Here is a 14,347-nt window from a genome sequence, read left to right as displayed (position 1 = left end):
CAATCAAGTCACATGAGCCATGAATATTTTGGATTCCATCTAAATTAATTATGTGATATTATACAAGTTTTTGTTCATGAATTTCTTTTTTTTTCAAGGATAATTTACCATTCTCCCCGAGTTTCAATGCATTTATATGTAATTCCTTTTGATGTTTGAGAAATTACACCTAATATTTCATATATATGTTTTAATCCAATAAATAGATCCATCTGTTAGTTAAATTTGCAGAATGCACCGATATTTGTAAAATGGCATAATAAAATTTCTTTTTTATCGTCGATTGACTTACAAACTTATTGTAAGTCAAACATGTATTTTGCTGACCAAACTACCCTTATAAGGATGACGAAAGATTTGTTTGACTTGCAACAAATCAATAATAATTCAATCGATGCTACATATGAAATTTTTATTAAATGTTTTGCTAGGAAATGCAATTTAAGTCCTGTAAGTTAGGAAAATGACATTTTTTGTCCTACACGAATTTATTTTCACAAAAATTTGATAATTTAAAATTGCACGTGACATACACATAACCCAATTAAATTGGTCTAATAAAAAGACCTACAATTGTCAAAATCTTAGAGTTGTAGGACAAATTACGAGAAAATCAATGCTACAGGATAAAAAAATATCATTCCCTAAGTTATAGGATGAAAATTATATTTTTTTCCCCACTAATGAGTAGTATTTTATGCTAATTGCACTTGATTTTGTAATTTTATTAAATTTTTAGATCTTTTTAGCATCCTATATCTATCAATTCATATTATTCTCGGAGCACATAAGTATTGCCAATAATATTGAATGATATTACCTATACGATGATTAGTTGTATTAGGATATTATTGGTGATATTATTCAATAACATGTTATTATCATGAATGCTATATACATTAGTGAAATTTAGACTTCTTTTTTGAAACTCTTAGTGATACGATTTATTTAAATGTATTATTATATTTATTTAGTTTTATGCTTAATTCAACATTCTGTACAAATATTTTTTTCACAATTTCTAAGCAATATGACAATTGTTTTTCATTAATTCATCAACGACTATTTTTTTCCAATGACAATAATTCGATAATAATATTTTATTACGATACACGCTTTAAGTTTTATGTATATCATATTTATCCTCAGCCTTATAGTTATACCAAGATATCTTTGTTAATGAATTATAAGGGATGCTGCTGAATGAGGAATCGAAAATAATATTTTGTGTAAATTTTTTAATTGACATTAATAATTTTTATCTAAATTCTAACGAAAAGGGTATAATTATAAATTCAAATATATCATCTATTTTCAATACACACGTACTTATCTCTATTTTTCTCTCTCTATTTTCAAAATACAAAATAAAACAACTAAAATACAAATCCAAACACAATCTATATTTCTCCATTATCTTTCACTCATAATTTTATATATTTTGGCGCCGTTTATGACATGCACATCTAGTGTGCCGGAGTCCTATCAATTGATATGTATAATTAACTTGTCGTAACACCTCAAATAAAAGAAGTAGGCGTGCAAAGCTTAATTTGGAGGTTCGTGGCACTGCCACACCCTCCTACCAAGCGGTTATGACGTCTGGACCACAATGCGGCAAAGTGACTTGAATGCCACCTCGTCGCCAGTTGATATCACCGCATTAATTTCGCCCCTCCTCTATGTTTTAAAAGTCTGACTTCAATTGCCCCATCCAACTGGAATTTAAAATGACTCCTTGTTACCAAAAAATTTATATTAAATAGCACAAAAAATCTTTCTACATTTTGAATTTTTGATTAAAAATCTTTGTCTATTTAAAAAATAGACGAAAAACCCTCATTTGACGTCACTAGATAGAAGAAAGAGGGGACTGCTGTTCAGGTGACATCGTCGTCGCCCAGACAAAAGCGGGTGTGGCGGCGGTAGCAACCGCCCCCAATTTTTTCTTAAAAAAATTGTTTTAATTAACTTAATTATAGTCATTAAATATATGTTTTAGTTAATTAAAAATAATTTTAGATAATTATAATAGTTATTAGATATTTAATTATCTATTTTGTCTTATATGTATTGGATTTCTTTTAAATAATATAATTAATAAAAGTATCTAACCTAAATAATAATTTAAATTAATTTATAAATTACAATGATATAATTGCTTAACGTTTATATTCATGTACATATCTAAATTTGAAATAACACTTAGTATATTAATCTTTGTAGTGTAATTTTTCTAATTTTTTGGTATTTTATATTTAATATAAATATATTTAAAACAAAAGTATTTATATTTTTAAGAGAGAAAAAATTTTAAAAAATGCTTAAAAAAGTTAAATTTACCTTGGTAATTTGAGATACAATATAGGGGCATTTCAGTCAATCAAGAATAAAAAAGGTCAAAACGTGCAAAAAAAAGTCATGCCCAAACACACCTCAGGCACGTGCACCTCATTTTTTGTTAGTTTATAATAAAATAGGGGTTTTGTGTTCTATTTATTAAAACACAGAGAGATTTTTAATCTATTATTCAAATACACGAAAAATATTTAACTATCTTACAAAAATACAAGGGGACGAAATAAAGTTTACCCAAAATTTTACTGCCCCAAAAATTTTCATTCCAAAAGGGGATTAGTAACTACAAGATTAAAGGAATATTAATTTTATAGAGCTTATAAGATATTTTGAAAAAGATCCAAAATATTTTATTTTGAGGTCTTATAAGCTTTTTTAAGAGAAAAATTATGAAATAATTTTCTAAAGCTTATAAGCTCTCGAATATCTTTTAAGATATTTTGATAAACTTATAAACTTAGTCAAACACCCTCTTAGGAAAAGATATAAAAGCTTGAGCGGGAAAGTGGGAGAATGATACGTGAGAAATTCTTTTTTCATGTGTGAAACAAAAAACGTGTTCACTCCACCCATATATAGAAAGTAAAAAAAAAAATACAAATAAATGATTAATTTTTTATTCATAAACGATACCTAATAGCCAATGACCATATTTCAAGAATAATATTTTATTACAAGTACACCCTTATATAATATTGACTCCCTTATAACTATAAAAATATTACGTGAGAATGTCAAATGAGATGTAAGATTAGAAATTTTTGTTGACGTCGGTATTTTCTGTCCAAACCCTTATTAATGGAAGAGGTCAAGTGTAATGGAGAATTTTGGAGAGGGTATAAGTGTAATTTTAAAATACTTTTAAGAAAAAAAATATAATTTTACATTTATTGGAAGGGTTTAAGTGTAATTAACCTAATATTTAGGAAAAATATAAAAAATTGAGTGAAAAAGTGATGATCACTAAACAAAATTAAAATCTCATATTGATACATGAGATTTTATTTTATTTTATTTTTTGGGTGTGTTAAACAAAATTGCCTCCTGGAATAAGATAAGTGAATTTGCATAAAGCCCTCTTGTTTTTTAAATTAGTTCTTGAAAAAAAAAAAAAACCTCTATTAAATTAGTATATTAACCATTATATCTTCACTTGTTATTCATTGTCTCAATTTTTAATAGGGTAAATTACAATAACATACCCTAATTTATAGTAAAATTACATAAATACTTTTATTTTTATAATTATGCATACACCTATTAAAATTGTCATTGGCATTACGTTGACATCTTCTGTGAGACATTTTTTACTCAAAAAGTTAATATAAGTAAAAAATTATAGTGAAAACCCTTTGTTACCCCCCTTTCAAGATGGTTTTCAGTTTTTTCACGTATGTTCTGGAGTGTAATGCCTTGAGGGTGCATTTATAGTTATGATTTTCATGTAACTACACGAACAACTTTAGTTGGATATATATATATATATATACATATATAGTAAATAAACAAAAAAATCAAGCTGAGAGGAGAGAGAATGAGCAGTTGAGACGAAGGAGAAAGATAAATGAAATAATTAAATAAAATAATTATAAATGATAAATTAAAAAATTATAGAAGACATCAAAATGATACTTTACAATTATATAAAAATTAGTAGTTTTTAGCACACTCTATATGCATATAATTAATTTAAAACTTAAACAATATAATTGTTAATTAAAGAAACAAAAAATAATAAAATAATAAAAGTTGTGGAAAGTTATTGAGAGACAATGGGGAGGAGAGAAAGAGAGGGAAAACTAGAGGTTGAAACAAGAAAAAAACTGTAAATAATTTAAAAATAAAAATAAAATAAACACCAAATAAGTGTTATTCAATTATAATAAAGTATAGATATAGATTAAGAAATGACAGACTAAAAAAATAAAAGGGTATATTACATTGACAACCTCTCAGGTTAGGTTAAATTATACAAACACCCTCATATCTTTTATAAAATTACAATTACACCCCCTGAAGGGTGTTAGTGTAATATTTTTCAGGAGGTATTTATGTAAGTTTTGCATTTCAATAGGGGGTGTAGTTATAATTACAATTATAATCTTAGAGGGTGTAGCTGTAATTTTATAAAAGATAGAGATTATTTATGTATTTTTGACCTAATTTTAGAGGATTTTAATGTAATTTACCCAAAATTAAAAATACCGAAATAATGCTTTTCAATTATTTAAAGTTATAGATGCTGGAAATTGTCTTAATGGGCTTAAATTGTACGTTTGTAATTGGAAAAGAAGGCCCAACAATGACATAGAGTGCCAAAAGAGGCCCATTGTATTAGGCCCATCAACGTAACCCGCCCAACTGCTAATCGGCCGATTGTCCATACGACATCGCAACGGAGTACGCAACATTGCTTGAAATGCACACAGCCCCTGTAACAAACAACTGACACAAGCGATCTACCTTGAAATTATTTCACTATATTTAATCGATCTCCAATATCTCACTGAGAGATTAGTCCAGTTGAAATACTGGTATCTTGAATTAGCCCCATTTGATGATTCAAAGAGTATAGAGAGTTTTGTTTGCAGTAATTGAGTTGATTCGATGGCTTCATGGCTGAAAGCGGCTGAAGGTACGGTTGTTACAGCTCGTTCTGCGTCGTGTTTCTGAATCTTAATTGAAGTTTGATATTTTATGTACTGACGATTTGCGTCATTGATGGGATCACAGCCTGATCTGAATTGTCCGTTTCTCGTCAATCTGAGCTAATTTAACCCCAATATTCGGTTTGCTTTTGTTACTAACTTAGTTTAGAACCGGACGCATATGTTCTTTGCCAACACATATGCTGAGCATTGACAGTATTTTTGGAGAAAATTTTGTAATCTGAAGCGTTCATGTGCTGTGATTATACCGTTTTTGTTTTGGACCGAACAGAATGTGAATCATTTGTGTTTTTTAGTCTTTCAAGGAAAACAGTAAAGGGAAAGACTAGTTCCTGAAGGAAAGTTAGTTGAAATCTGTTCTACATTTTTGTAATTTGTGCTTGCGTTTTACCAGATTTATTTGAAGTAGTGGATCGAAGGGCAAAGCTTGTGGTTGGTGAGAAATCAGACGAGCTGCCTGTTCCCACCCCAGGTATATGTCCAAGAATTTTGATTCCTTTTATCTTCTTCCTGCCCTAATTAATCAACTGAAAATGGTGACCCATTTATGGATACTCAAGTTAAACTACACTTTTAATAGTCTGTATTCTTGAATTCGACAAGTCATTGCCATCTTAAGCAATTAATTCCTGTTTACAACATTTTGTCCTCTTCTGGGACCTTAGACTTTCGGAACTGACCACGGACTGAGTCAGTCTTTGTTGAGCATCCCCTGTGAGAAGGAGATGCAAGGCACCTTTGACACATTTTTGTACTATATACCTGTCAATGGTTATTGACCTCACTTAAATTGCGAACCTCTCCAAATTGCGGCAACCAGGGAACCCATGAAGCTGAATTCACAAGCACTTATTTAAAGTGCGGACTTTCTAGTGTACAACGTGGTAAGGCCTTGGTTGATTCTTCAATGGACCCTGGACCCTGCTCTCGACCCGCTATAATACTTGGGGAATTGTTAGATTATTGTAACGATAATGCTCCAAGAGTTAAAGGCGGCCAGGACGAGGGACCTCTTCCATCTAATAATGATAACTGGTATAGAGGTCCTTAGCACTTAGATGGCCCATAACTCTTCAACCTTTGGCAATTACCCTAAGTTTTAAGGTTGAGGAACACTGAATACATAAAGAGAGCTGTTCCCATGGCCACCTTCCTTTTGATCTCTAATATGGAACGAATGCTTCTTGCAATGAGGAATTCTCTTGTTCATTTTCATCTCTGAACTTCCCCAACAGACTTACCATGCATGGCTCCTGGCCTGCTTCACTTTTTCCTTCTTTCATTTACTTCGCTTGCATGCCACTATGAAATGGATCTCTTACTTTCAGAGGATAGTGCCTTGCTAAGAAGGAAAATGCATTAAACAAGTCTTTTTTCATAGAAATAACTTCTTGTTGAATTCACATTACAAATATCATATGTAAATTGAAGTTTTTAGTTCATATTAGAAACTGATAATTTGGACTTCATGCACAATTACAATTCACCTAGTTTCTAGATAAGAGACTTCAAATTTTGAACTCATATAAAATATCTTTAGCTTATGCTCTATTAGAAGCTTTCTTATACATGGATTTTGAGATATAGGGCACGCAGCAGCTGTCACCCCAGCACTGCTGAACTTGTACCTTTGTCTTAAGTTAGTGATGAGTTGTATATATGATTGTCAAATGGATAGTGGCATAACAACCTTATCCAGGTTTGAGTGGCAGTACTTTTATCAGCTAACAAAAAAACACAGGTGTTACCTCATTTGCATATGTTATGTTGATTTTGTGACCTCTGAGAAAATTATTTTCTTTCCCAAATAAGCAAGCCAGTTTAGCACAGAGTTCAGAGTTAAAGCTATTTAACTGAGTGGTCCAAAAGCAAAGGAATAGATTCAGAGAATTGGCTACTTAGACTTGAGAAGATTGCAAATTAGTCCACTTTTTATTTATTGTAGTTACCAAAAGATGGAGCAGTAACCAGTGAAACCTTTGTAGAGATGAAGAAGAGGAAGCTTATGAGCCTTCAAAGACGCTAAATTGATCCAACCCAGGCTAATGAGATTTGAAAAATGATTGAGAACAAGATTCTCTGTTCAAATAGATTGGCCCATTAACTCTGGTTTAGTCCAAGATCATATGGTTAAAGCTCACTGCAGGAAAAATTTGGACTTATTGTATGGGATTTTATTAATTTGGATTACAAGAGCTGGTGAGAAGCACCTGGGTTGCTTCATTAGCAGCATAAGTTAAAATTTTTGCCTTCCCTCATTTTGGCATTGAGTCCCTCTGTTCAGAGGTGTGTCTGAGGCTTAAGCCATATCAAGGTGGTCTTGTTACAAGCAAACATAAAGGCTTGCCTCATAATGCCTCCAGGGATCTATGCATCACTACAATTGCCTTCTTAAGGCTAGCATAGGAAACAGTGGAGAGCAGAAAATGAACTTGTCTAGCCAACCCCAGATTGTTGAATGTGGATTTAATTATTGAGTTGGAACTAATGGTTCTCCTGTTTAACTAAATGTTTCTTTTTGGTACTTCCAAAATTATAAAGGTTCTAATAGACGAGGATCTCATGCAAAGAAGAGTAGACCAAGATCAAAGGTACTTATTTGTTTCCTTAGGTCTTTGTTGGTGTATAGATCTATGCAATCACATTTAGAATCTAAGGTTGTTATATGATTATAATACGGAAATTTCTTGTGGCTCCAGAAGAAACTCCTACCGGATGAAGTTCCTTCTGCCGTGGATGAAAGAGAACAAACTATCACTGAAACATCGCTATCACAAGCAGAACCTGATGGGAATGTACCCATATCTCTGATTGAAAGTGGTGAAAATAATCCAGGTACTAGTGGCAACGTTGACATTGATGAGCAACACAAGGCTGATAGAGATGGGTCCACAACAGAGAATTCTATATCTGGAACATTATCTAACGATGAGGCCAAGCCAGTTGGCGATCATCTGGATGTAGAAACTTCTAAGGCTGAAGCTATGGCCTCAAATTTAAATGATGATGTCAGGATGGCAGAACTTGCAGATACCCCTGTTGGAAATCCATCAACTTCTGCCAAAGATGTTGACGTTGTCAATGGCAATTCTCCAGCTGACTCCAATCAGAATATGATGTCAGAAGAGGCAGGTCCTTTGAAAAGTGCTGAACTTTCAGAATCTCAAACTCCACATGAAGATGCGGCAACCAAAGCTGATTCCCAGTCAAAGGATCTGGAATTAGTTATTGAACCTGGTATCCAAAATAAGCAGCATAAGGAACAAACATCTGTTACGTCTGCGGTGAAAGTACAGGAGCAACTAGATGAGGTAATGTATTTATAATTGTGAAAATTTTTAGTTCTGTTTCTTAATTTATGATCTTTAATGATGAGAATAGCTTTTGCATATACTAAAATATTTTAGTTCAACAGGCTCAAGGATTACTTAAAAGTGCAATCTCAACAGGGCAGTCAAAAGAAGCTCGTCTAGCCCGGGTAAGAAATACTATACTTGTGCACAAACATATGTAATTTGCTATCAGGATGTGCTTGTTTTCACTTCCAACCTAATACAAAGTCATTCGGAGTTACTTGTTGATGCTTTAAATGAATGGAGTTCAATAGTTCAAATCCTAAAGTTGAGATGGAGTATATACCTAATCGAAATAGTAGGAAGCCTACCTAATCCTAAACAAGCCTTAATTAATTGGAAATAATAAGCCTGCTCGCTATTTTCTTCTAAAGAGGATTTTTATTCTGCAATTTATAGAAAAAGGAAAGTAAGAATTTGTGTTTTCATTTTCAATTTTTGGTTTTCGTGGAAAATATGTATTTTTAATTTTGTATAGATTTACATTTGAAATGAGAATAGGTTTGGATTAGTTAATGAGATTGTGGTTTATATTGAAATGTGGTGATAAATCAATATAATTCCAATGAGAATATGCAATAAATAAACTTGTTTTCACTTTAGCAATTGAAAACTGGAAATAAAAACATAAACAAACATGCATGTCTAAGGGAATGCAAGAGTGGTGTGGTCCACAAATTGTTCAATGTCACAGCTGTTGCCACAAATCTTCTCCATGCAAAAATATATCCTGTAAATGAAGAGCGTTGCCTACTTTACTTGAAGACTTGCAGACTGGAAGGATGTCTGGAATCTGGAGTCTTTTCTTTGTGAATTTAATGTTCACCACTTGTAACTGTTGCTTGTATTGAAATCACTGAGAGTGTGCGGTCTCAAAATTTTCAAGGAAACTCATGCAATGCAGATCTTTGTTTTCACTACAATTGGATGATAATTGGAGAAAGATTATGGTTCAAGAAGGCTGAGATAGAGGATTTTATATCTCTGTGACACATCTGTCTGATTTTTTCTAGGAAATGAGTAGGGGAAGGATCTGGCCAAACGAGTTTTTTACTAATTTATTTCTGAGATGTTCATATAATAGAGATTGCTACTGCACAAACTCTATTTATGTAGGACAAAGAGAGAAGAGAATCATGGAGATAACTTACTTAACTGGAGCATATAAGTAGGTGGAAAAGCAGCATTGTTTTCCCCGTAAGTCTTGCGGAAGACCACTGGATGGTTTCTGTGTAAGTGACAAGTTAGAAGAGACATAATAGATGCCTGTGAAAGAAGCCTAAAAGATTACCAAATACCACGTCCCAATCCTTGTAACATACCTACCATTTTTCTCAGAGAGCAGTTTACTGTAAGAAATGCTTTCTGTGTGTACCAAAGTTTGACTTTTCATTTGTTGATCTTATCCAAGCACTCAAGGCATTGGCCATAATGCTTAAAACAGTGACTTGCAAGACTTGCTAGGTATACGCCATGAACAATACCTAAGAACTTATAGACCAAACAGGGGTACCACCATTAACAGGAGCATTATGTTTACCTCTTACCTTTATAAGATTAAACAAGAAAAATCAGTTTTTTTGGCTTATACCTGACATTTTCACATTTTAAGCTAAAATTAAATATATCCAAATTGCATCTGGAAGCTCTTTAGCTCAAAGTGTCTTTGCCTGTAGTATGACAAGGAAGCTTGGCTGGTCCTTGTTCTCTTAATGCCATCAGTTAACAGAGCACTGATGCGTGATTGTGGTGCTGCCATGTTTTAACTATTTGTCTTAGCATTAGTCGTAATAGAGATCATATGTCTTATGGTAAGCAACTGCTCAGCAGATTTTTGGTGTCATTTTGGAAGGCAAAAGAACAACTTTTTGTCATATCTAATGTGCAGACGTTTTTCTTTATGTTTGTTATCGCTTAATGTTTATCATGCTCAGGTTTGTGCCGGACTTTCAACACGCCTGCAAGAGTACAAATCTGAGAATGCTCAGTTGGAAGAGCTTCTCGTGGCAGAGGTGAATGACAAGCTCCTATTTCACATGGACTACGAGTTCAATTTAAGTCCTTGTCACTTTAAAATATGACCTTGTATGTGGCTACACTCTGCTGTAACAGAGGGAATTAACTAAATCATATGAGGCTCACATAAAGCAGCTCCAGAAAGATCTCTCTGCATCTAAAGGAGAGGTGAGCAGAGTGGAGGCAAATATGGTAGAGGCATTATCAGCAAAGAATGCTGAAATTGAGTCACTTGTCAGTTCTGTTGATGCGCTGAAGAAGCAAGCTGCTTTGTCTGAAGGGAATTTGGCATCACTGCAGGTCATTTACTATCTACAAGAGATGCTTATTTTCACTGTATATCACTTTTTCCGCAAACGTATTCAGTCTTTATCTAGTTTGGGCTCCAAGCCAAAGAGATGACATTAGCTGGGGATCAAAAGAAAAAAGGAACGAAAAAGTGGCATTTGAGCATTGTTGCATCATTGTTGTACTCTAGAGCCAAATGTTGCACAGAGTTGAATGCTATAATCCTCTCAGAATTGTGTAATTCATCTTCTTCATGGAAGTTGCCAATTTCTTTTTACCTCTCTTTGTTCTTTGCCTATTTGTGTGATAATTGATTATCACTTCAATCATTTTATTCTCATTCTTATCCTGTTTAATATTCTTATCAGGCAAATATGGAGTCTATAATGAGAAATAGAGAACTGACAGAAACAAGGATGATGCAAGTAAGTTCACTTTCTTCCCTCAAGTGTAAGGAACATGGTTGTAGTGAAGCTGTAAATAGATGAGACTGGTCTAATCCTAGGCCCTAAGGGAGGAACTGGCTGCTGCTGAGCGAAGAGCTGAGGAAGAGCGCTCTGCACATAATGCTACAAAGCTGGTTTGTCTATAGTTATCCTCTCTACCCTCTCTCTCTCTTTCTCCTGAGTTCTGTATGTTCTGTCTGTTTTCGTGCGTGTAGATAGTATTTTGTTATTATTTTTAAGTTGTTTCTGAAGAATATGTGGTTTTGCTGTTGAAGCCTTCTGTCATGCAGTATAATGAACTTCTCAATCTAACAGGCAGCAAGGGAAAGGGAAGTAGAATTGGAACAGAGAGCTATTGAGGCATCCACAGCATTAGCCAGAATTCAGGTAATGCAAGGGCGCATGACAAAATTTTTTCTTATACATCATCTGTAATGATTTAGGTTGTCTCTTCCTTTTTGTTCTTTGTAAATCTTTCTGTGTGTTGATATGATTAGTACCTAAGATTATTTCCCTGCGACCGGGGTTCAAGTTCCATCTATATGCAAAGTCTATAGACCACAGTAATTTGACTATAGCTGATATACAATGGTGTCCAAGCATTCAAGCTGTGCTGGCAAATAGGCTGTATTAATGTATTGGCTCTCGCCAAAAGAATTTTTTGTAAATACTGGCAGCATTGGCTTTGCGATATGATCTACTCATTTACAATTTTCTGTTAAATTTAATAGCCTTGTACTCAAAATTTAGTTCTCTCCTTGGTCATGCTTTAGTCTGAGTGGTCTATTTTTCTTGGAAAAGTTTTCTTAGCTCGTCAAGGAAATCTTCTTTGGACTTGGGAGGTAACTTTCTGTTCCTGAAAGAGGTTTTCCATTCTGCACTCTCTTTCTGGCAATTCTTGATGCATCCTGGCATCGTGTTTCTGGATTCATCATTAAAAATTAATTTCATCCCCGAGAATTGAATGAAAAAGTTTTGGACGTCCTAACAATATGTGTTTCTGAATTCATCTTAGAATTAATTTCTTCACTGACAGTTGAAAGGAAGAATTTTGGCATAATTGGTGCACATGAAATCCATTAACTGATCAAGTTTGAGTTGAAGTGAAATTTTGTGGTTAAATAGAACGTTGTTACTGGAAACTATTCTTAAAACTTTCTCATTATTTTGCTATACAGTATCCTAATTGTATTTGCTTTGCTTTTCTCTTGCACAAGGATTGAACTAATTTTTTAATTCAGGGAAGATTATGTATTGGTATTTCTGTATCTGATAATCTCCCTCATAATTGATATTCTTTATTCTATTCCTCAATGTTCACAAGTACAATCATTGATTATTCCATCAGAGAACTGCAGATGATAGGGCTTCAAAGGCAGCAGATCTTGAGCAGAAGGTAGCCCTTCTTGAGGTAATGACATTCCTTTGTTATCTTTATGAATTTATCTCCCTGTCCCCAGCCTTATTCTGACCCCTCTTCAAAATGGAGGAAATTGAATCAGATCCGCAGATAAAACTTCATCTAATCCCTAATACATGATGCTAGGCTGAATGTTCGTCTCTCAATCAAGAACTGCAAGATATGGAAGCTCGTATTCGCCGTGGACAAAAGAAGTCCCCTGAAGATGCAAATCAAGCTATTCAGGTTCAGAAAGTCAAAAAATCGCTATCATATTTTAATATAAGTGCGTTGTTGCATTTCGTAGTAATGAACAGAGATCTCATTTATCCAAAAAAAAAAGAAAAAGAAAAACAGAACATCCCATTGTAGTCCTACATCATGATAATTTGATTGCTATTCTTTCTTCTATGAGATCATCTGTATGCCAAATGGTGTATGGTTTATCTTATTGATAAATCTTAATTGGACGAAACCAGAAAGGGAATTGTTGTGAGTTAGAAATGAGAGAGTGTGGCAAAAAAGTTGCCGGAGGGAATTTTATATTGGAGATCAGGAGATACCCATAACCAAAATTGACCTTTATTTATCAGTTGCATGATTTATTGAGTAGGATAGCAGATGGTATTCAAAGTATTTAGCTGGTTCAGGAAAATGAAGGAGTTTGTTGGATTCTAGATAAACTCTAAAATAAAATTGTCTTGGATCTTCTATGTCACAAATAATTACTTAGAAAAATATCTATATCGTTTGAATATCTCTGAGGTCACAATATTAGGACCAATATGTTGTAAAAAGAGAAAGGATAAAGTAGAAATCAGTTTTACCTTTGAGTCAGTTAAGGTAGCACCTATCAGAGAAAAATTGGAGGGACATCTTATATCAGACTGTTAGACTTCTATGCTGGAGGCTGTTAGTTGCAGTTTCTAGGAAAACTTATGGAAATATCAGTGGTAAATGGAAGGAGAAAGACAACCTAAGATCATGTAAACTAATGATAAAGGATGTAACCCTCTCTGATAATAATATGTAAACATGAATTTGACAGACTAGAGTGGAAGGAAGAAGACCTATGCTGAATAGTCCAATTGACATTTGCTTTGGGGAGCTACCTTATAACTTCTCTGGAATGTGGTTGGAAAAGTGAATTTGAAATAATGCTAGCATCATCTGTCAAAGAAGTTGTCTTAAGACCTTAACTACGCTGTGGCCTTTAACTTTTCTTGAAACATTTTGTTCACCAGATATATCTGGCCATCTTCCTGGTTCTAGCATATCAGAAATTAGTATAGATTTCTTCATTTTTGTAACATTTAGTTTTGCAATTCTCCTGTCCTTAACATTCAACTCCAGAACAAAAACCTGATATGAGTTAGTTCTTGTATCTGCAAACATGATATCTCCTGTAGCTTGTGATTGATTTTATTTTCTAAACATGAAGGTGCAGGCATGGCAAGAGGAAGTCGAGCGCGCACGTTTAGGTCAGAGAGAAGCAGAGAGCAAACTTTCTTCAATGGAGGCAAGTTGCGTCTTCTTGCTTATAGGACATATGTTCAATATACGACTAGGTTAACTTGGAATCTCCGTGCAGAAATCCGTACTAATTTCTCAAGGTCTTTTTTCCCATGTATCTTGCAGGCTGAAGTTCAAAAGATGAGGGTTGAAATGGCTGCCATGAAGAGGGATGCTGAGCATTACTCACGCCAGGTAACTCTTTCTTTCTCTCAGCATGTCTGGATTCTTCTGGAATGAAGTTGTTTACATATTTTAGGCTTTGGATCAAATTTAGTAGGCCATGTAACATGAAATGATTTTTTG

General features: G+C 33.7%; 1 protein-coding gene across 2 annotated transcripts in view; it reads left to right on the top strand.

Moving 5' to 3' along the window:
• Positions 4,770 to 14,347, top strand: part of LOC105162052 (golgin candidate 1) — a 14,107-nt gene continuing 4,529 nt past the window's right edge. Inside the window, exons 1-14 of one of the 2 annotated variants that reach the window (XM_011079957.2) lie at positions 4,770 to 4,993; positions 5,422 to 5,499; positions 7,569 to 7,618; positions 7,730 to 8,338; positions 8,443 to 8,505; positions 10,315 to 10,392; positions 10,493 to 10,696; positions 11,053 to 11,109; positions 11,190 to 11,264; positions 11,446 to 11,517; positions 12,479 to 12,541; positions 12,677 to 12,775; positions 13,971 to 14,048; positions 14,168 to 14,236. In XM_011079957.2, coding sequence (XP_011078259.1) covers positions 4,966 to 4,993; positions 5,422 to 5,499; positions 7,569 to 7,618; positions 7,730 to 8,338; positions 8,443 to 8,505; positions 10,315 to 10,392; positions 10,493 to 10,696; positions 11,053 to 11,109; positions 11,190 to 11,264; positions 11,446 to 11,517; positions 12,479 to 12,541; positions 12,677 to 12,775; positions 13,971 to 14,048; positions 14,168 to 14,236 — 1,623 coding nt within the window. In that variant the 5' untranslated portion in view covers positions 4,770 to 4,965. Of the gene's footprint in view, positions 4,994 to 5,421; positions 5,500 to 7,568; positions 7,619 to 7,726; positions 8,339 to 8,442; positions 8,506 to 10,314; positions 10,393 to 10,492; positions 10,697 to 11,052; positions 11,110 to 11,189; positions 11,265 to 11,445; positions 11,518 to 12,478; positions 12,542 to 12,676; positions 12,776 to 13,970; positions 14,049 to 14,167; positions 14,237 to 14,347 lie in introns of both variants that reach the window. The other variant, XM_011079956.2, reaches the window with a different exon arrangement.

This window comes from Sesamum indicum, linkage group LG5, assembly GCF_000512975.1.
Source record: "Sesamum indicum cultivar Zhongzhi No. 13 linkage group LG5, S_indicum_v1.0, whole genome shotgun sequence".
Taxonomy (NCBI): domain Eukaryota; kingdom Viridiplantae; phylum Streptophyta; class Magnoliopsida; order Lamiales; family Pedaliaceae; genus Sesamum; species Sesamum indicum.
This window is presented reverse-complemented; position numbering and strand designations above follow the sequence as displayed.